This window comes from Schistocerca cancellata, chromosome 1, assembly GCF_023864275.1.
Source record: "Schistocerca cancellata isolate TAMUIC-IGC-003103 chromosome 1, iqSchCanc2.1, whole genome shotgun sequence".
Lineage (NCBI taxonomy): Eukaryota > Metazoa > Arthropoda > Insecta > Orthoptera > Acrididae > Schistocerca > Schistocerca cancellata.
In genome coordinates, this window is record NC_064626.1 from 887,064,801 (window position 1) to 887,087,692 (window position 22,892).

The window sequence follows — 22,892 nt, forward strand, 5'->3', positions numbered from 1 at the left end:
TTTTTAATGCAAAAATCTAGCAATTGCTGTAGGCTTTTTCTACATTGAGTTCTCTTTACCCCAAATTATGTGTTTTAGAAGGTAATAATGGTACCCTCTCACTCTGCACCATTCACCAGACCATAATTTTACTAATGAACACAATGCCCTTTGAAAAATGCTATAAACATCCCACAAAAATTGTAGAATATGAAAACCTGATCTCTACATGTATGGTATAGTACTGTTACAAATGTGCATCGAAAGAAACACTGCCTTGTTCCCTCGGAGAAAGGGAGGGGGCACCACACAAATGGTCACATGTACTGCAAACATTGTTGATTTTGTTGAGGATATTTCATCTGAATTTGTAAAACTTGCTCAGTTTTCTTACATTGCCCAGTTTCAATCAAAATATTACAATTAAAGAATCACCTGAAGTAAATGCTGCCACAGTATCAATGAACATTAGTGAAAATTACTCTGTTTACTATCTAGGATGACACCCATTGATACTTTTGGATGTCTGGATTTTTCACTAAACATCCTATGACTCTTGCACTATACATCCTGTTATAGCTACTATAAAAAATTATAAAGATGAAAGGTTAGTGTCTTTATGCTATATCAGATAACATGGAACTTGATGTCTGTATTGTCCGCAAAACTCAAGAAACTGTGACTGAATTCATCAAAGAAAGACATTGAAGTGCTAAAAACAATCCACTATCCTAGTGATGGCTTTGCAGGTCAATAAAAAATAAATTTGATTTTATAAACCTATGTCTTCCTCAAAGTGCCAATGGCCTTGCCACAGTGGTAACACCGGTTCCTGTCAGATCAATGAAGTTAAGTACTGTCAGGTTGGGCTAGCACTTGGATGGGTGACGATCTGGTCTGCCAAGTGCTGTTGGCAAGCGGAGTGCACTCAGCCTTTGTGAGGCAAACTGAAGAGCTACTTTATTGAGAAGTACCAGCTCTGGTGTCATAAACTGACATACACCCAGGAGAGCGGTGTGCGACCACATGTCTGACACAGTGGCCGGTTGGTACCATTGGGCTTTCCAATGCCTGTTTGGATGGAGTTTAGTTCATCAAAGGGATTTGAATATTGGTGCTGAGTGGTCTTTCTTCACAGTTATTTGCTGAAAAACTGACTGTGTAGACTGTTTGTGTTAGGAGTTTTAATAAATTAAAATTTCAGTTATATCAAAAGCATATTATTCAGGGCCCATGAAATTTAAATGTTTTCTTTTTTAGATTCTCAATGAAAAAATTATAAAATATCATTTGTAAAAAATAATAAACAAAAAACCCATTAATTTGATTTTTTCAAGTGATTGCCCATTCCTTTAGGATTTATTTGGAAAAACGTATTACGGATTATCTCTTTTTCCTTTATGTGATGTTCGATGTAATAGTGAACCATGTTTTTTCATAAAATAAAATTCAGAAATGTAGGTATAAATTTATTTCTTCTTTTGATGGTTTTACTTAAAGGTTCTGTGACATGTTGGAGACATTCCATCTACAAGTAAATGATGTATTGCGCACATCCTTGGTGCTAGATGTAGCCTTGTGTGGAATGTCAAACAGCGGAAAATCCAGGATGGAATGTAACAATATTATGAAAAGGAAAGTTGCCACTCACCATATTGCGGAGGTGGAGAGTTGCAGATAGGCACAACAAAAAGACTTGTCACAAATAAAGCTTTTGACCCGTAAGGCCTTCATCAAAAATAGACTACACAACCTCCCCCCCCCCTCCCCCCCCCTCCCCCCCCCTCCCCCCCCCCCCACACACACACACACTCACGCAAACACAACACAACACATGTGTGTGCGTGCGCGCGCGCGCCCGTGTTTCTTTTTATAAAGGCCTTACAGGCCTAAAGTTTTATTTTATGACAAGTCTTTTTGTTGTGCCTATGCATGACTCAGCTGTATGATGAGTGTCAACATTCATTGCGTGGAATGTGTTACATGACCGGCAGCTTCGTCCTTTCTGTCCACATGGCGTCACTAGCACCTAAAGATTTTTCCAAGTGCACGGAGTTCGCACATTGTTTTTACAACAGGCTGCCCTGCACCATTTATTTCTGGCTGAGGTCTTGTACACCATTGAGGCTCTGTTTATTTGTGCTTCGACATCCATAGTTCGCTTGTTTGGGCACATTTGGGTTGATAAGGTACATTACCTCGTGCTCATTAACAGCAATTCGGTGTTAATGTGTGGGCTGGCATTCTTGGTGATAACTTGATTGGACCATATATTGTTCCATTCTGCCTCAACAGATGGAAATATCGCATCTTCGTGGAATACATTTTGCCAGAACTGATGAAGGATGTACCTTTGAATGTTAGACAAGGGATGTACTTCCAGCATTATGGGGCGCCAGCCTGTTTTCGTTTTGCTGTAAGGAATCATCTGAGAGCCACCTTTGGGAATAGATGGATTGGCCGAGGTGGCCTGTGGCTTGGCCACCCAAGTCACCTAACCTCATGTGTCAGGGTTTCTTTCTCTGGGGGCATATGAAGCTGCTGGTGTATGAAACAGTTGTGGAAACAGGAGAATACCTCATCACTACAATTGCAATCACTACTGGTACCATTGCAGACATACCAGGAATCTATGAATTGACAGTCAATGGTCTGATGATGCACTGCATGCATAAATGTCAGTGGCCATGCATTCAAGCACTTACTGTGAATGTCACTGCTGTAATTAGCACAGTAAACAGTCTTCTGGGTAAATCATCGCTAGCATCAGAAATTGCCATAAGGACCCACACATACCATAACTAAATACGGGACAAGTCAAAAACGATTTTACAACTTTGGAATGATGTAGAAATTTATTGAGATAACTTACAGAATCAGTAAATGTTCATTTTGTAGAAACTACCTCAAGTAGAGCACAGTTAAAATGACTACATTCGTTGGTACAGAGCGTGCTCGCTATGTCTCTTGGTTTCATGAAACAAACTCTGCAACAACTGTTCGGCATAAATTTCGCACTGAATACACTAGAGAATCTCCAAGCAGGCCTACAATTTACTCTTGCCACAAGAATTTTGTTGAAATGGGATGTTCACTGCAACAGGAATAAATGACCAGGTCGCCACATAGTGATGATTGGCAAACAGGTCAGGGTGAGCTTTGCCCACAGTTCACAAAAATCAATGCAACGTGTGTCTTGTGAAACTGACATTTCACAAAAGACCATTTGGTGAGTGCTGCATAGTTGTTTACACTTGAAAGCAATTTACTATAGCACAGTACATTAGTGAAGCAGATACGGTTGCTCTTTGGAAATTGTGTGTGCAAATGTTGCATTGTTAGAGGACAATGAGACAGTTCCTGAACATAATAATCTTCAGTGACAAATCAACGTTTCTTATCAGTAGCATCGTGAACACCCACAACTGCAGAATATAAGGGCAGCAAAAATCCTCATGCGATGCTGGAACATCTTCATGACAGGCCCAAAGTTAAAGTGTTTTGTGCTTGTAGCAAACTGAAAGTGCATGGCTCTTTCCCCTTCATGGAGAAAACTGTCACTGGTATTATGTATCTGCATATACTTGAAAACAGTTTAATCCCAGAGATCGATGGAGATGACAGTGGTGGGATGGTTTACTAACACCGAGCGAGGTGGCGCAGTGGTTAGCACACTGGACTCGCATTCGGAAGGACGACGGTTCAATCCCGTCTCCGGCCATCCTGATTTAGGTTTTCCGTGATTTTCCTAAATCGCTTCAGGCAAATGCCGGGATGGTTCCTGTGAAAGGGCACGGCCGATTTCCTTCCCCATCCTTTCCTCACCCGAGCTTGCGCTCCGTCTCTAATGACCTCGTTGTCGACGGGACGTTAAACACTAAATCTCCTCCTCCTCCTCTTTTACTAACAGTAATATGGTGCACCACCTCATTTCCACATGGAAGTTTGAAGTTTCCTTGATAATTGCTTCCCAAGTCAGTGGATTGGCCATGAAGGACTAGTCGCATAGCCACCTTGCACCCTCAATTTGACACCAGTAGATTTCCTTCTCTGGGGTTTCATTAAAGACTCTGTGTATGTTCCTTCCCACCCAAATAATTTAACCAAACTGAAAAATCAAATCTATGCTGCTGTTGCACTAGTTACGCCTGATTTGCTGCAATATTCGTGGGAAGAAATTTATTACCAGTAGAATGTTCGCCACATCACAAATGGTAGTCACATTGAACTAAAATGACACTCGATATTTTTATGTGAAATGTGAGGTTACTTGCTACAAAATGACACATCTGCTGATTTTGTAAGTTATCTCAATAAATTTTGATATCTTTCCAAAGTTGTAAAGTCCTTTTTGACTCACCCTGTATAGTTGTTTTGATGTTCTCTACCGTATGTATTAATTCGAATGAGTAGTTTTGGAACACCCTGTGTAACTTCCACTGATGGTAGGACTCATGACTGGCCACAGGAACTTTAAGAAACAACTACACACTATGGGTACAAAGGAAGAAGGCCCTAAGTGTAGATGTGTGTTGAGGAGGATGAAACCACACAACATTTAGTCTCCCAATGGAAAGCCTCGGGGGGGGGCCAAAGATACAGAATATTTTGGTTGTTAAAGCCTGAAGAAATTATGTCGTAATAAGTAATGAATAAATGGTTCCTTCTATTCCTCAAAGATATTGTTGGCTTTACTAGAATAACAGAAAATGAAACCGCACAATAACTCAGTTTCAGTGTGGGCAACACTGTGTTAAGAACTCTGTTGTTTTTGTCTTCCTGCGTAAATCAAATAAAATAAAATAATATCGATCAGTGTAACTTCTATATTTCACATTGTTTAGATCAGAGATAAATTATCATTTTTTTATTTTACAAATATTAGCAAGTGCCATAAAATGGAAGTGGAGAGGGATAAGATGCTAAAATTTGATCTCTCCCTAGGAAGAACAAAAATGTAGAGCTTCATCCAAATCTGAGACGGTAGTGAGAAAATGCTTTGTTACTGGTTGGACTGACTGAGAATAACGTAGGTATTGAACAAATTAATGCAACAAAACAAAAAAATTACTGTTGGAAGTAGGATTCAGTCTGAATATTGCTGTCATGCAGTTGCTTATCAGCTTGTTGACTGTGCCACCAAACTATGAAGTCGCTGTACTAAGTCCCTCGATATTCAGGTATTTCTTAGTTTTGTTCCTCCTTCACTTCACCTCATGTTTTCAAATACTATTTTGTTGCGTGAAATCATCGGACTGACACAGAGCAGATTTTTTTGTGCAGTTTTAGACAGTGCAGTACAGTATTTTTATGAGGAATGACTCCCTTAATTACACCCACAGTTACAAGCATTCATTACTTTTATGAACAGTTCTGTGTAGTCTGTAACGTGCTTGACTCTTTTATAATGTTACGAGCTATTCAAATTTTAGCCATCGCCATGTTCTTTGCATCAACTGTACATTTTCTGGGTGGTTGCAGACATGAACAGAAGTTGACATAAACAGTTGTTCTGGAACCAGGTGTTGTTTTACCTGAGATTTTAAATAAGAAATGATCAAAGAAACTAGTTGTACTACAGGATTAAGTAAAAGACAGAGACACACAGCTATATTGGATGAGGGACAAATCAACAATAATTTATTCAGGTATTATTTTATATTAAGGAATTGTATTTTTAAACACTTTTATTTGGAACAGTACCTCAGTACATTGATTATAGAAAAGGAACTGTATAAAGCTGGAATTGTCAATAAAATATAGACTGTTATAAACACTGAAAGTCATTTTATGAAAGGAAAATACAGCTCTCCAGATGGAAGAGTAGTATCAGTAGATTATAATAAAGGAGATTATAGTAAAAAATAAGCATTTTAGCTATGCATAGCAAGGAAAATCAGCTTTAGCTATCAGATGAAGACTAGAGATATAACAAACGTGACAGTATACCAAAAATAATGAATGTTTTGATCTTATGAGCCTCGCAGTTCTTCCCCCACAGCTGCCATCTTGTCACAGACCCTCCTAATCGTTGGCACCAATATGATGCTAACAGCGAGTGGGAACCACTGTCTACTGTTTATTTATGCAACTGTAAAATGTGTGACAATTAACCACCCCACCAAGTGTAGTGTAATATGGTTTCTGAATGCAAAAATACTTACAGACAGATAACTTAAGTTTATGAAAATGTGATGAAAGAAGCTTAAGTTTAAATAAGGCGCATCATGTTTAATGGTGGAGGAGTGAATATTCATGATGCAGATCAATCAGGTTGATCTTCAGTTGTGACTGACAAACTCAAATCAAATGTTGAGGAAGTTATTCAACAAGTTAAATGTTTCACTGTTGATGGAGTGAGTTTGTGCTTTACTGAATTTCATGATCAGTTCTTTTTCAAATTGTTAGCAATGATTTAGTCTATAGAAAAGTTTGGGCTGGATTGGGCTCCTCAACTTTTAACAGATGAACACAAAAAATTTTGAATGGAAGCTGCACTGTATTGTGTTATTCAATACAACAAGGATGGTGAGGGGATTTGAACCACATTGTTACTGGTGATGTGATGCGAAGTGAGTTTTGCATAAAAGTACAGAAACAAAGTGCCATTCAATGGAAAGTACCCATTTGTGATATCCCCCTACCCTCCCACAAAAAAAAAAAAAAAGACAGTGTCTACTGTCAGGCCATTCAGACAACAAGCCTTGTTCAAAACAAATGGTGAGGATTGTTGTCCAGCAGTGTTGTGCTTCTTCACGATAACACTTAACTATTTGAACACGTTTGTTCTTTCTTTCCAGCAACATTTTTGCAGTATCCTTGGAACTGAAAACCTTCACAGAAAGTGACAAAACAAGCTGGAATATTTTTACATCCCCTCTTGTTTTGCCATCTGCCTCCTTAAAATTAATTTTAACTAATTACCATTAACATACGTGAGTATGATGTGCATTCTCATAGAAGAGAAAGGTTGGCCCTCAGTTTTAAAGAATATAACATTAGATCTAATTTTGTGCTTAGTTTTATCTAGGTAATTGATTTTCTAATTTATTTTGACTATTCCTAGTTGATACTTTTGTTATAGGGTGAAATCAGTAATTGTTTCATAACTTAAATTCTATTGGCGACTTATAAACAAATACAAATTCTGTATTAATTATAACAACTAATAGTATTCTCAAACTATCTGACTCTACACGAAAACATGTTAGCGAAGCCACCCTCTAATTAATTCTAAAGTAATTACCAGTTTTGTCAAAAGTATTATTTGTTTAATTATATCTATTAATTTCATCATTTATACAAATAATTCGGCCTAACCTTTGTAGTAGAAGAAACTGTTAAAAAGACGCAATTTTTCGTAGTATTCAGTTAATTCAGTGAGTTAAGTTTTAATTGTGATTTCTGTAAATGAAACATAAAACAATGTGTAGTTTCAGTGCCTATTATTGTGATAATATTAAGGGCCTGATTTTTGGTCCCGACAATCAGTTCATGACCGAGTTTCAGACATGGAACCTGTATTGGTTAGATCAACAACAATGCATCAACTTGTTGTTGTTGTTGTTGTTGTTGTTGTGGTCTTCAGTCCTGAGGTTGGTTTGATGCAGCTCTCCATGCTACTCTATCCTGCACAAGCTTCTTCATCTCCCAGTACGTACTGCAGCCTACGTCCCTCTGAATCTGCTTAGTGTATTCATCCCTTGGTCTCCCTCTACGATTTTTACCCTCCACACTGCCCTCCAATACTAAATTGGTGATCCCTTGATGACTTAGACCATGTCCTACCAACCGATCCCTTCTTCTAGTCAAGTTGTGCCACAAACTCCTCTTCTCCCCAATCCTATTCATTACCTCCTCATTAGTTATGCGATCTACCCATCTAATCTTCAGCATTCTTCTGTAGCACCACATTTCGAAAGCTTATATTCTCTTCTTGTCCAAACTAGTTATCGTCCATGTTTCACTTCCATACATGGCTACACTCCATACATATACTTTCAGAAATGACTTCCTGACACTTAAATCTATACTCGATGTTAACAGATTTCTCTTCTTCAGAAATGCTTTTCTTGCCATTGCCAGTCTACATTTTATATCCTCTCTACTTCGACCATCATCAGTTATTTTGCTCCCCAAATAGCAAAACTCCTTTACTACTTTAAGTGTCTCATTTCCTAATCTAACTCCCTCAGCAATCCCCGACTTTTGTTGATGTTCATCTTATATCCTCCTTTCAAGACACTGTCCATTCCGTTCAACTGCTCTTCCAAGTCCTTTGGTGTCTCATACAGAATTACAATGTCATCGGCGAACCTCAAAGTTTTTATTTCTTCTCCATGGATTTTAATACCTACTCCAAATTTTTCTTTTGTTTCCTTTACTGCTTGCTCAATATACAGATTGAACAACATCGGGGAGAGGCTACAACCCTGTCTCACTCCCTTCCCAACCACTGCTTCCCTTTCGTGTCCCTCGACTCTTATAACTGCCATCTGGTTTCTGTACAAATTGTAAATAGCCTTTCGCTCCCTGTATTTTACCCCTGCCACCTTCAGAATTTGAAAGAGAGTATTCCAGTCAGCATTGTCAAAAGCTTTCCCTAAGTCTACAATGCATCAACTTAACTGTGAAATAAGTGTTACACCAATCGGCTGTGTGTTAAAGCAATGACAGTGTCTGTTCAATTTATTTGAAAGACTGTGAAATGCATGTTTAGGTTTTTACTGCTCATAGATGTTCAGCAGTAAACTATTGTAGCAGTATGTTGATGTTTGCCTGCAACCTGTTAATGAGTCTTATCGAAAGTTGAACCATATTATTGGTGGGGCGTTTGTGAACAGTGAAAGTAAATAACTGTGAAACGCATCTGTGCAACTGTCGGCTACATCATTTAAAGTTGTCATTGTTATACTTCCACCTCCCCCCCCCCCCTCCCTTTTCCCCTTTTTCAGCCATTATAGCAATCCAGTACGTCGGCACCAAGGACAATCAACGAGATAATAAAGCAGGCGAATGTCACAGGTTTCCAGTAAAACTGGCCACCCTCCAGAATTCTAAGTCTGGCTATATGTATGACTTGGCAACATTGTAGAATGCGGAAATGTCTGGTGGAAGCATTGCCTTGTACTTGAGCTGTTAGAGTGTGGACTTTTGATCAGTGGTCAACATCAGGGAATGTCAACACTGAGTCATGAGTTCAAGACCACAAACTCTCCAGTGTTTTAAAACTGCATTTCAGGTGTGTGCAAAGGTTCCATGTCTGATGGAACCTCAGAGATAATTCATTTCACTTTCTAACCCACCAGTAATAGCAAAAACTTCTGAATCAGTTCCACAAAACAGCTACTGGCTGTGTCAAGGACAGAACAGTACATGTTTGAGTATTTTCTCACCCTGCCATGGTCACCAGTTGCAGGCAACGAGCCACACACCACCTGTTGCCTCATGTCAAGTGCCATCCAACCAGTGGACATGGCACAGCACTATGACTGTATTTATCAGTTGTCATTTTCTTGTTTGAAGTTCTAATATTTATCAAGCAGTTATATGTTGGGTTTTGCATGCTTGAAACTTATGAACTTTGTGTAAATGTTGTAAAATAGAGTTGCCAGTGGAAAAAAGCATAGAATTTGTATCATATTGTTCACTATGGGTGTAACAGAGAGGTGAAGGAAGTGGTGCCAGCTCGAATCATCTGTATTGTGTGTGAGGCAAGTGCTTTCGGGCAAAACCCGTCAGAAAAGGATTTCCTTGTTTCAAGAAAGATTGTTCTGGCATTAATGATTTTTAGCATTCAGGAAGCTTTGATAACTAATGTATGTGATGAACTGGAACCATTTAACAATCACATGACATTTGCATTCAAAAAGACAAGGTTCAGAAGTCAGGTTTAGGAGTACTGCATGCTCTAATTCAAATCAAAAAATACTAAACACATGTATATTTCTGCATACTTTCTTGAATGTCATCAATTCTCTCATTGAGCATTCCATACAATAATATTACTGATGACAAATTATAATGTGTTTATGTTAAATTCTTAAGAGGAAATTAATGGCAGAGTCCTAAGATATGTACTTGAACAAAGGACCGTGTCAACATCTTATTTTTCATCTGATGGCTTAAAAAGTGTGTTGTGCTGTACATACTTCTCCATAGGGGTGTGTGCATCATAGCTGGTATTAGTTGCCAACAACTGAGATACCTTTCAGTCACAGTGTAAAAAAAGTAACTGACAAAACTGCATCCCATGTTGCCACTACAAGATAACGCACTCTGCTGATGCTGCCAACCAAAATATCCACAAATAGTTAACTGTTTGGGAAGTCATCCCTCATGCACTTATTCTTCTGATCGTATGCCTTGAATCACATTGAGAAAAAATTGCAAGAATGAATTTCTGAGCAATTTTGAAAAGAAGAATCCAAAAGCAAACTCAGCTTCATCTGCTGGAAAGATACAGCTGTTGTTTTCTTGGTTGTACTTACCTTCTTTGTCATTGACTGGTTGATGATTTTTAACTTTTACAATTGCTGTTAAAAGTTTGTTTTTTCCTTGTTTCAGTGAAGAACTGATGACAAAACTCGTAAGAAGTGTAGATCTTTTTGTGATATCATCAGAACTTTCTCTGTATCTCTTCCTGAGGAAGTGGTTGTACCTGCGGTTGAACATTCCACCTGATCCAAATGTGCCAGAAGGAGTATCTCAGCCTTGCCATTATTTTCAAAATATAAGAAAAGGTGAGAAATTCTTATATTTTTAATGCTTTCATACAAAGGGTTAGTTGTGGTTGTATATTTTGCTTTAGCCATCTTATAAGTTACAAATAGAATAGGAAATTTTATTTTATTTTTAACTCAAGATTTGGTGAAAATTACCACAGAAGTCAAACTTTTCATCAGACTTGTAGGAAATGAGATCTTACTTAGGTAACGCAACAGTAAAATATTCAACACCTATCCACATGTGTCCAGAGTGAAAGCATCTCCATCCATACTGACATAGGTTTTGCATTTCAGATGATTGCCGGACAAAGTTGTAACTTTGCCTTATTTTGTTGTAAATTTTTTGTTGGTCCACCAAAAAGGTAAAATGTGCTAAAGGTGGTTATGAAGAAGATATTAGCTTTTCATTATTGTTCTGTGATTTCATAGATATAGTTGCATTTTGAAATCAGTCCCAACTGCACACAAAAATGTAAGGTATGAAAATTTGATGTAATTCTATAATATTTGTAGCTTGCTGGCAATAGTACAGTTGCGTTGCATTTGTTAATTTGATGTAATGAGTCACAAGCTTTAATGTAATGAGTTCACAAGCTTTAATGTAGAAGGAATTTAGAAGTAATTGTTACTGGTATTTTCAGTAAGTGTATTGTATTAATGATGTCCATAACAGGAATTGGGGATATTGTAAGTCGTCAGGAACTGTGAATGTAAGGACGTCAGGTTGCACAGTTATGGTCAGTGGAACCACAGTAGTTTTGTACCTTGTTACAGTTACTTTTTTGTTCTTGTAAGTTCCTTTAATAAGTTTTATGGATTTCTCTATTCTTCTTGTCCCCTTTTTTATTGCTGAAATATTTTGCCACATTGTAAGTCATGTATCCTTGACTCCTATTTATAGATTTTCATTCCTTGACCCTGTTCTTATATTATACCCTCATCCCTTGTCTTCTAACACTTGCCATATCATCTGGAGGAGACATCTGATACACAGAACTCCATGTCTTGTGGCTTTATTTCTATAACGTGTGGTGACCATTCCTTGGAAAAGTTATGTGTGATACACACTGTATTTCACATTGTTATCACTGAAATGTCAAAAATGTTCCAAAATTTTAAAATTGTCTTACAGATCACTTTTCTTAACAGACTGTAGAAGTCTGGAAAATAGCAGAAGTTTGGGGTTGCAAGTTATGTATTGATCAAATCCAACAGTTTAGTATAGAAGGACCTTGTGAGATATTTTCAGCTGGCCTGTATTTTGAATTATGACTGTGTCAATAACATTTAGAAACTTAAGGAAAAACCATAAATTGAATGCCAAATTTAACAGCAGAATGAGTAACAAAATGTAATTCCTCAATGAAGCACAGTATCTGTGCATTTGAATATTTATGAAGAAAAGAAGATAATAGTATACACAATTTTGTAACATATTATATTGTCACAGTAAATGAATAATAAACATTTGACAAGAAATTTTGATTCGCCAACAAATGTATTTTACTACATGAAAGCAGCCATCATTAGTTGCATTCTGAAATGAGAATTTAGAATAATACTGATGGAAATGCAGATACTTGAGTAACGTATGCAGCAGCAGGAATTTCTGTGAGTGAAAGCTAGTCTGTCCATATAATCATTGTATGTACTCCATTCAGGAAATACCGTTATTGTGATTAGCTTTTTTTTTACTAAATGGGAAATCCCTATTACCTTACCTGATGAAATTGAATATTTAAAAGATAAATGATGTACATTGTCATCCAATACATACAACATAGAAAAATAATATTTATGCATACCCTTAACAGCAGTATAGTTTGTGGTATCCCATATTATGCAAACAGCCTTTCACAAGAGTAATAGCCACTGGTGATAGACAAGTCTTTCATGTTCAAACTTAAAGCTTTTTAATTGGCAAATTTGTATACTCTGCAGAAAGTGTGATGACTGTATAGTTGTTGAGCTTGCTGTGATTGCAGCCTACTGAAATGAATGGCAAAATAGGAAAATTCTTTTCTTATTTGCTCCAGCCTTTTTGGTTTTAAATGGTTCTTACCAGTCATGTTCAACACTTCCATCTTTTCTATCAATTTTTTAAAACTTTATTTGTGTACAGTACAGTGTTAATATGAGATTATCTCATGACAAGTTGCTATTGTTACTGTGTTTGCTTTCACTTTGCATCTTACACTTCAGTGAAAGTTAGTACTTAAAAAAAAAAATCTTTTTGTGTGGTCACATATTTTGTGATAATGTGCCAGTGATGCAGAATACAAAATAAATTGAGTTTGACTCATTTTTGGGTGATAAAGGGCATAGGAAACAGCTCCCATAACAAAACCACTGTAGTAATCTTTACCTAGTGCTATTGTAGCTGATTGTAAGTAAAACAGAATGGTGTTAATTGCAAAATTTACTAGAAACATAATAATAATAATTCCATGTGGTTGAACAGGCTGGTGCAAGTCTTGCAATTGGATGCCACTTTGGTGACTTGCGGGTTCATAACCTGTCCCAGTAACCCTACCAGAGAAAGGGGATCCGCAGTTTAATGTGAACCATATGTTGTTCCTGGCAAATTTTCACTTAATTGAAATGTAAAGACTAGGCTAAAGGCAGACTGAAATATTTGATTCCACAGCTTTTTCGTTTCCAGCAGCACATTTTCACCAATGTACCACTGGGTTAGACAGAAAGATAATTAAAGATGAAACTAAATCATTAAAAAATACCTGTATCTCGGACTGTAGGGTACACAGTTGTGTTCTATCAAGCTACGTTAGAATTTTCTGTATCTGTCTGTGGACAGTCTCCATAGATTGTTGCTCAGTCTGATCAAAAAAAAGAATTAAAACAAAAAAAATGCAGGTGAGGTGAACTTAAAACAGAAAGGAGGCACAGGAACTGTAAGCAAGATCTCTGTAGAAGTAAAAGTCCATTAAGCATTTTAGTCCATAATAAAGTATACCTGAAAGAAACACTGTATTCAGAGGAAAAAGGTGGAGAAAAATCAGGGAACTAAAATTTAGAAGAAAAGCTTGTTCTGGGAAAGAAGATTCATTTAACATCACTGCAATAAAAACAGATATAAATTATCTGAAGAAACATTGGGGGAGGGGCTGCTAAATGAAAAGAATTCAAGATCCTGTCATTTGGGGTGGGGGAGGTGAGGAAAACAGAAGAAAAAAATTAATGTATTTCACAGTGTATTTAAAAATTTATAGGGAGTTTCAATAGTTCAGTTGTGGAATGGCTAGAAATAGCCTTGGTGTCTTGTAACCAGAAAATGAAATTTCACATTATTTACTCAATTAGCCATGTATGTGATACATTTAAAATTATATATACACTTTGATTTCTCTACAATAAATGTGTTTTAATGTTTTCTTTAGTTCTGAAAAATATCTTCCTTACTAGGTTTGTTACCCTTTCTGTTGACTGAGGAGGGGAAGAAATATGTGGAAACATTCCAATCATTGAGGTTACAACATATTATTACTCATTATGCAGATCTTGGAATACTTGCAAATGATAATATAATTCCACAAAACTGGTTAACACCATTTTACCGCATTCAGTGGAGTAATGTCTTGCGCATCAACCAAGGACTGGATAAAGGGTGAGGCAACATTATTGCTATTGTGAAATATCTGTATTCTCTAGTATCTCATGCCCTATCAGGCATTATTACAAAATAGAAATAATGGTTGTGTTTTGCTCATTTAAACTCTGTGGAAAAATAACAGTATGCTTCTCACATGAAAGTAATGACTTTTTCTCATAACTTTTATGAAGTAGTGTAACCGGAAATGTCCAGTATTAATTAGACCATGCAAGTTGCTTATAAACCATTGCCCTATGAAGTAAAGTTCAGGAAACAAGAAAATAGAACTAAAAAGCAAAGCATTGTTCATGTGATTATTGATTTCAAATTTCCCGTCAAAATATAAATTGCCATTTCAGTCTCTCAAGATGATTATGATAATAATAACTATCATCATCATCATCATCATCTCGAAAGATAGAAATGGTGATTTATATTTTGCATTCCCTTTGCTTCAAGGTGTTCAGAGTTTTTATGCTGATTATTGTTGCATGTGGTGAAGTCCAGGAAAAATACTTGGCTGTGTTGTTACTTATATACATGAATACTGATGCTCTTATCCTGCAGGGAACAAGTGTTAATGAATAAAATTGTGAGATATTTCTTCCTGTAGCTTCCCTATATCACTGTACTCTTTCCCTGGCCAAGTAATTTTGAGCAAAGAGGGCACTGAATCTCACGTATCTGTAGGTGTTTTTAGCATAATTTATCATATTAATGAGTTCTTATCTCATTTCACATAGTGACGCCATCTCTTGTCAATAGCGCTACCTGCGACAGACAAGACATATAGTGTTGTACTCTGATAAACATAATTTCTTAACTATATGAGAGAGGGAAAGTTGCTACTCACCATATAGCGGAGATGCTGAGTCGCGATAGGCACAATAAAAAGATTCACACAATCATAGCTTTTGGCCATTAAGGCCTATGTCAGCAGTAGACATACATGTGCGCGCGTGCGCACACACACACACACACACACACACACACACACACACACACACACACACACAAGTGCAACTTGCACACATGTCTGCAGTCTCAGAGAGCTGAAACTACACTGTGAGCAGCAGCACCAGTGCATGATGGGAGTGGCAACTGGGTTGGGGGTAAGGAGGAGGCTGGGGCGGGGAGGGGGAGGGATAGTATGGTGGGAGTGGCGGACAGTGGAGTGTTGCAGTTTAGACAGAGGATAGGAGAGAAGGTGCGGAGGGGGCAGGGGGTAAGTAGCGGAAAGGAGAGAAATAAAAATAAAAGAAATTAAAAGACTGGGTGTGGTGGTGAAATGACGGCTGTGTAGTGCTGGAATGGGAACAAGGAGGGGGCTGGATGGGTGAGGTCAGTGACTAACGAAGGTTGAGGCCAGGAGGGTTACGGGAATGTTGGATGTATTCCCTGCAATACCCTGGTTATCCATGTAAAAGTTTCACAAAAGAAGACCGCAATTATATAGGTTTTCCCGGCAATAGTATTGACAGAGATCCTTAATATTATATAAAGTATGATCTGGTAAAGATAGTGTCAGCATCAAACCATACCAAAACTGAGTTTGTATCTATTCTTGGTCAGGTTAGACCAAAAAATTATAAAATAAAAATAAAAAGCCACGACTCACTCAAGAAATAAAGGTATCTATAGGACGAAAAAGAAACTGTATCTTTCAGTCAAGAATAGCTCTAATGTCAGTACTGTAGCTCTACTCAAGAAATGCTGAAGAATATTGAACAAATTGACCCACACATCAAAGCATGCACTTTATGATAGGATGAGAGCCACATCAGCCAAGAAAATTAAGATCATAAGCAATACATATAATGAAGGGGGAGACTGGTAAAATTAAAGATGAAGAGGAGCAGACAACTTTAACAGTAGATGATACTTTATTAACAGATATGTGTAGTGTTGCAAAACTCTTCAACAAGCACTTTACTTTGGTAACTGATAAAATGTAGTTGTCAGGTTCAGGAATACCTGAGACCAGACTTTACAAATAACTTCAGTAAAATGAAAATCCCTTTCAACACTGGAAGAATTAATGACTATCATAAAAAATATTGTGTTCATTATTATAGAGTGTTCTTCTGAATTCATTAACATTCTATATTATTTGCATGACTAATTATTCATCATTGGAACATTGCCTGTTTGCCTGAAATATCCTGTAGTTAAGCCACTGTATATCAGGGACAAAGAAATACTATCAAACTGCTGTCAGGCTTCACTTGTATAAGCATCTTCCAACATGTTAGAAAAATTAAGTATTAACTTTGACTGCTAATTAAATATTTGACTGTAAAGAAATATTGTTGAAATCACAGTTTGGCTTTCTAAAGAGTTAAGTTATTGAGAAGGCTATTTACATATGTAGTGAGAATGCATTTTATTATGCAATAAATTAGAGATTACTGGTATCTTATATGATGTGTCAAATACTGTGCAAGTTGCAACAGCCTTGTTATGGCATCATGGGGAGTGTGCGGATGGCTCAAGTCATATCTGCCCGGGGGTGGGGGTGGGGGGCGGGGGGTGCAAGGGCAATAACAAAGATTTCTGTCCTATGCTATCAGTTTGCATCCCAGTGGGAACTAATTGTATGAGATAATACGCAAGATTCCATTTTAAGGCCTTTTTTTTTCTCAAATATAATAATAGTCTTTCAACAGTGTCAGTAACAGATGCTAAGTTTGTTTTCTCTACAAATTAAAAAAAAGTGATAAACAACAAATCAAATGTGGCTTTAGAAAGAGCTATTGATGAAATGGTTGCTTGACAGTTGGTTGCCAGTAAAATAAAAATAAAGTGACCCTCAAAATATGTGTACTCCTACTCCCAATGTGGTGTACTATGTGGTAATGGTTAGGGCATAAATTTGTGCCATCACCAGACCGATTTCTGAGTTGATTATTAGTGTTAATAAATATGCAAATTGATCATTTTATCTGCACAGACAGTTTGAGGACATCAGTTTCACTCAAAGTTGTAGGAGAGTTTTATTCAAGTTTAAGACTGTATTCATGCGTCACACAAAACTTGAAATGTGTACTGCACTCAAGGTAAGTTACATTTATATGCACTGTGAATCAGTATGAAGTGTGTAACAGGAGATTACTTTTTATTGTACTGTACATTAAGGTTTCTTCTCACGCAATACTCAGATGGTTCCATCCTGGAAGCTGGTTCTTGGAATTTTGCAAGAAGATTTTATGTGGCATACTGCATGTTTCTTATTGTGTGTCTTGTCCATAGCAGCTTGACTTGACATCACCAAGGACAGTGTCTAGTATCTCAGTCATGTAGCAGGTTGAACAGTTCCATTTGCCATGGGAATGGAAACACATTCTCTTTAGCACAGCAGCCAACTGTTTAAGATTTTCCCACATTTCTGGTAGATACCTCCCATTAGTCAAACAGACTTGTTTGATCCACTACCCATGACACACGTAACACTCAATAAAAAAAAAATTTTGCCCATTGTAATTTGCCAGTTTGATAGTGAGGTATTAGACTGCCAGACCAGAGCTAATATATGGTATTTTTAAAATGATCATATAACCTCCTTTTATGACAGTGAATCCACATCCCCAGTAGGACACTTGTTCAGACTGCAAAAAACATAATACACCCATTAACAATTGGTATTAGTGATTAGCGATAGTTGTTGTGCTAGAGCAAAGGTGCTTATTTTCCCATGACTATTGGAATTTTTTTGACCTGCCATATGACTCTGATACTAGACATTGTACTTGGTGATATGTGACAGCTGAGCAACAGTAGACAAGACATAGAATATCAGTACATTTTATCATGACCAAACTGTGGGTGCCTAATGTAGGAGACATTCTATGCTTAAGATTAGGCAGGGACTACTCTACCCATTTGCCCTAGTGCCAAGGCTGTACTGTGAATATCTTAATTAGGGTACAACTACTACTACCACTAGAGCCTTAACAGTCTGTTAACAATGTGGCGTTGTTGCAGTCTATCGTGAGTTGTAATAGTAGATAGATGGTCAATCTGTAACAAATCGCACATCAGTTTTATGTTGGACAACTACAGTGAATAGTATGCAGGAATAACACCATCAGTAAGTCTCTGCATAATCTTTAATTCCCCTGATTTTACTGACGTAGATCATGAAATGTATCTATGAAACAGTAATAAGTTGTCTGAACTGTTTAAAAACGTATGTTCATGAAATTTTAACAGTAAATCTTTACATGATACACAGTACTTAGTGCAGTTTCTTTCACTGGACATGGATGACTGTCTGTATTATGATCCCATTGCTTACAAAATAAGCCAGTGATGAGATGCTATTGTTCTTCTCTCCAATCTGGTAGCAGTCAAAGGTAGATGAGCATTGAGAACTGGTTGAACAAGGCATTTGTGAATCCTGTTTGTTGTCTTCAGATATTATTTGCAGCATTCCTTTTGTGAAAGAACATTCATTCTTATGTCAACAACTTGTGCAATAAAGTTTTGCGTGGAAGTAGCTACAAGAATCCCCTCAGTGTATTATTTGTTACTGTTCACTTCAGTTCATTTGCAGTCTTTCTGATTTCAGTCAGCATTGAAAACATTTTCTTCTTCTTTTTTTCCAGTGGCTGACAATTATAAGTCCATTGTTTCTTATCAAGCCATTTTCATTTCTTGAGTTTTATGTTGTTTTCTTATCAACTCCTCCAGTGATAATAAATGTATGTTTCATCAATATCTTCCCTCTCTGAAATGTGGTTAAACTGATAAATATTAAAAATAAAAATTTAGGAAACTGTTGCTTATTCCAAAGGTTCTATCCTGAAATTGTGTTTGAAGGCCTTACACATCTTAATATACGTTGAAAATAACATTTTTGTCCACAGACCAGAGGAGATGAACAACCAAGAATTTTGGGGAAGCTGCATGCGTCTTGGTCGCGTTGTGCCAGAGCCTAACAGTATGTGGCGGTGGATGGACTTCAACAATGGACTAGATCTTGTGTGGTCGTGTGATGCCTTGTCTGTTAAAGTTAAAAGGTCACACGAGACAGACAGTACATTTCTGTTGAGCCAGGCACCAAGGCGGCACTTCATGGTTAGGTTAGTACACAGGCTATGAATGTATGAGTATACTTCTAGATTTTACTCATGTAATGTTGATTTGGAAACAATTTGCAGATATTGTGCTAATATCAATTGTCACATGATAAACACACACACTCCCAGAAGATTGTCATTCTTGTGCACTGTGAAGCAAATTAAGACTTCAGAGTACAGTTTTGGGATAATTCACCTTCATATATAAATTTCCGTCCGCAGCTCGATGTTTCGCGGTCGCGTTCTCGCTTCCCGAGCACGGGGTCCCGGGTTCGATTCACGGCGGGGTCAGGGATTTTCACCTGCCTCAAGAAGACTGGGTGTTTGTGTTGTCCTCATCATTTCATAATCATTCTTGAAAGTGGCGGGATTGGACTGAGCAAAGGTTGGGAATTTGTACGGGCGCTGATAACCGCACAGTTGAGCGCCCCACAAACCAATCACCATCATCATCATCATAATATATAAATTTCCTTCCTCTTTTTTGTAACAATATTGCATAAAATCGATACGTAGTCATGATAGAACAGATTTATTGTTTTTGTACATGGCTTTTGCAAGTGACTTCATGTTATTTAACCAACTATCTTTTGCCTAACTGTTTTACTCATCTTTGAAGGTCTCAAAAAGAATAATTGTGTTACTCATATATTATTTTAGCAGTTGCATCATGTCATAACATGTAGATATGTAGTGGCCATTTCCTTGTTCTTAAATTGTGTGTAACTGTTTTCTTCAGTTGAAGGTTTGGTTAGATTTTACTATCTCTTATAAAGAATTGGGCTGGTGACACATTTTTACCAGGCTACTATGGTTCATGATGATCCACTCTTTCTTAAGCATGGAAAGGAAGGGTAACAAGGTCATATTCATATGGAATAGGCAAAAATTGGTTGATACTTGCTTCTAGGAAACCGTATATAAAGTATATAGCTTTAATGATATGATAACTGTCTGGGAATATATTTTGTGTACTGTGAATTAAAATCCGACATGTAATATGTAGCCATTTTCCCACAGAATTCTTGGCTACACCTGGGTATTATTTAACAACAGAACATTAAATAATGAAACTAAATAATTAATTATACAATGTGCAATACAGAAAAACAAGATTTACTGTACTGGGCACCAAATCGGAAACATTTGGAGCAGGAATGATAACATTATGGAATGCTAATTATGAGTTGCAACCAACAGTGCATGAAATATAGAAATTTAAAAAAAGCACAAAATTTGGGGAGCGGGGGTGTCTCTTTGCTTAGTAAGTATTTATTTATTGGATATGGTAAGAGTGCAGTCAGAATGTTAAAGTAGTATTTATAAAGAGCACCCTTCATTTAAATCATGAGAATGGGAGTAGGTATACAAATGTAAAATACATTATCAACGTTTGTAGAATGATTTTGACTTTTCAAAAACAGCTAAAAGAGCAGTGAAGCTTTTTGTTAGAGTTTTGACCACCTGACATAATATGATGCAAATTATTTCCATTTAGGTATCAATGAGAGCAATACATAAAAATCTGATTAATGAATATGAAATTAAAGTGTGCATATGACAATGGGTTGAAGGGCTCTTAGATTCTGGTGTTCCTTTATCCATGGCGATAGGAGATACAACAAGAAAAAAGACACAAGAGATTTTTACTGTCTTCATTTTCCAATCTCTTTCATCTAGACCACTGCTGTCAAAGGCTATGTTTCTTTCTGTATAATGATCCCAAAACAGCACTATATGCTACCGCATATGCACCAACTGCACATTTACTAACCAGAGATGCTTCATACATTGCTTGCTGTCATCATGTTTCATCCCTTTTATATTTCTTGTTCTCTCCTCCAAGCCTGTTAGTTTATTTGAACATTTTTCTTTTATAAGAAAAAACAATAAGAATTAATTTGTTTCCTTTTTATTGTTGAAATGTATTATTAGTCTTTAAATTATTTGCGCTAGTTTGCTTCTTATACTTAATCTTATTTTCACATCTATTGCTCCCTCCACCTTTCACACACTCAGGTCACAAACTGCTGCTTCCTATCAGACATCTTTTAGCAAGTAGTATACGGTTTACATCACCACCTAAAAACAGATATCCTTCTGCCTCAGAATACTACGGTTCACAAAGACCATTGCTGCAGCCAGAAATGCCTCAGACCGTCTTGCCAATGTATTTTACTTGAAACATACCCAGAAATGACCAAAATCTAAATTTTTCATGAACAAAGACAGTGGTTTGTACCCAGACAGTTATATAGGGATCTACATTGTAATGTGGATTCTGAACTAAGGTGTAAACTGGCATTTTTCATGCATACAAAGAATTCACAGAGTTTAAAGCAGAAAAAAATGGTATGTAAATAAAACCATCCATTTGACAGTCAACCTGTGGATATGTACAAATAGCCTGATAATTTTCCACTTAGCCACAGAGTCAACAGAACTCAAACAGATATTCAACAATGCATGTAACCCATCGACTCCATGAATAATTGGAAATTTTTGTTCCATTCTTAGTGACCTACTGTTAAGCAGCCACCAAAATTCAAGACAGTTACATTTGTCAGATGCCTAGGTTTCTTTACCCATCTTTTGTTGTGTATACATTCACTCCAGAAACTAAAACCATTTCAAAATCCACATGGAATATTCTTTCACTCATATTGTGCACTACCCAACTCCGGAAGTCAGCATAAATAATGGCACTGGAATAAAATGAGGCAGAAGATGTTGGGATTCTAGAAATGAGGATAGTATGTATTCGCCTTTAATCTGTATCATAAAAATTTCATCAGTGAAGTGTAAATATGTAAAACTGCAATCAGTCACTATTTTGAAACAGTTGTTTTTTCATTCTATGAATCAGTTTTCGAACATTTTCAGACTCGTCTTCAGATGGTTTTCCAGAAGTTACATAGCTATTTAGCTGTTTCAGTCATAATGATGGCTGCTGGCTCTGTAACAAAAAGATGGAACATGCTTTAATGCATCACCATGAGCATTGTTTATCTTATATCTTCTTATATACAGGAGTCACCCGCCTTTTCTTCCAGTCACTTAAGACTTTGCTCTGGATGAGAAATTCATGATAAATACAAGCTAGGTTATGGGCCAATGCCATAGAGTAAAACCAAATTGGGATTCCATCTGGACCTGGAAACATACTTGTTCTCAACTTTTTCAGTTGCTTTTCTGCGCCAGGGATGTCTCCTTAATGGGGCCTTTGTGAGAGTCAAACAATGGTATGTTTGTATTATCCTAGTGTGAATGAGTTCTTAAACATGAAATTTAAAACTTCAGCTTTCATTTTGCCACACCACTGTGGTCAACGAGCAACTGGATAGAAGCCTCTGACCTCTCAGTGATTTTACATAGGACCAGAATTTTCTTGGGTTTTCAGCTAGATCTTTTGCTAAGGTATGATGCTGGCAGTTGTTGTGTGCTTCAATATTTTTACAAACACAAATTTCTACCAGTTTTTGCTTGTCGACATTTGCT

The 22,892-nt window shown here is 37.0% G+C and overlaps 1 protein-coding gene across 1 annotated transcript in view; it reads left to right on the forward strand.

Annotated features, from left to right (window-relative positions):
- Window positions 1-22,892, forward strand: part of LOC126190675 (protein germ cell-less) — a 107,806-nt gene that overhangs the window by 74,193 nt on the left and 10,721 nt on the right. The window contains exons 6-8 of the mRNA XM_049931132.1: window positions 10,546-10,721; window positions 14,130-14,331; window positions 19,182-19,397. Coding sequence (XP_049787089.1) covers window positions 10,546-10,721; window positions 14,130-14,331; window positions 19,182-19,397 — 594 coding nt within the window. The remainder of the gene's footprint in view (window positions 1-10,545; window positions 10,722-14,129; window positions 14,332-19,181; window positions 19,398-22,892) is intronic.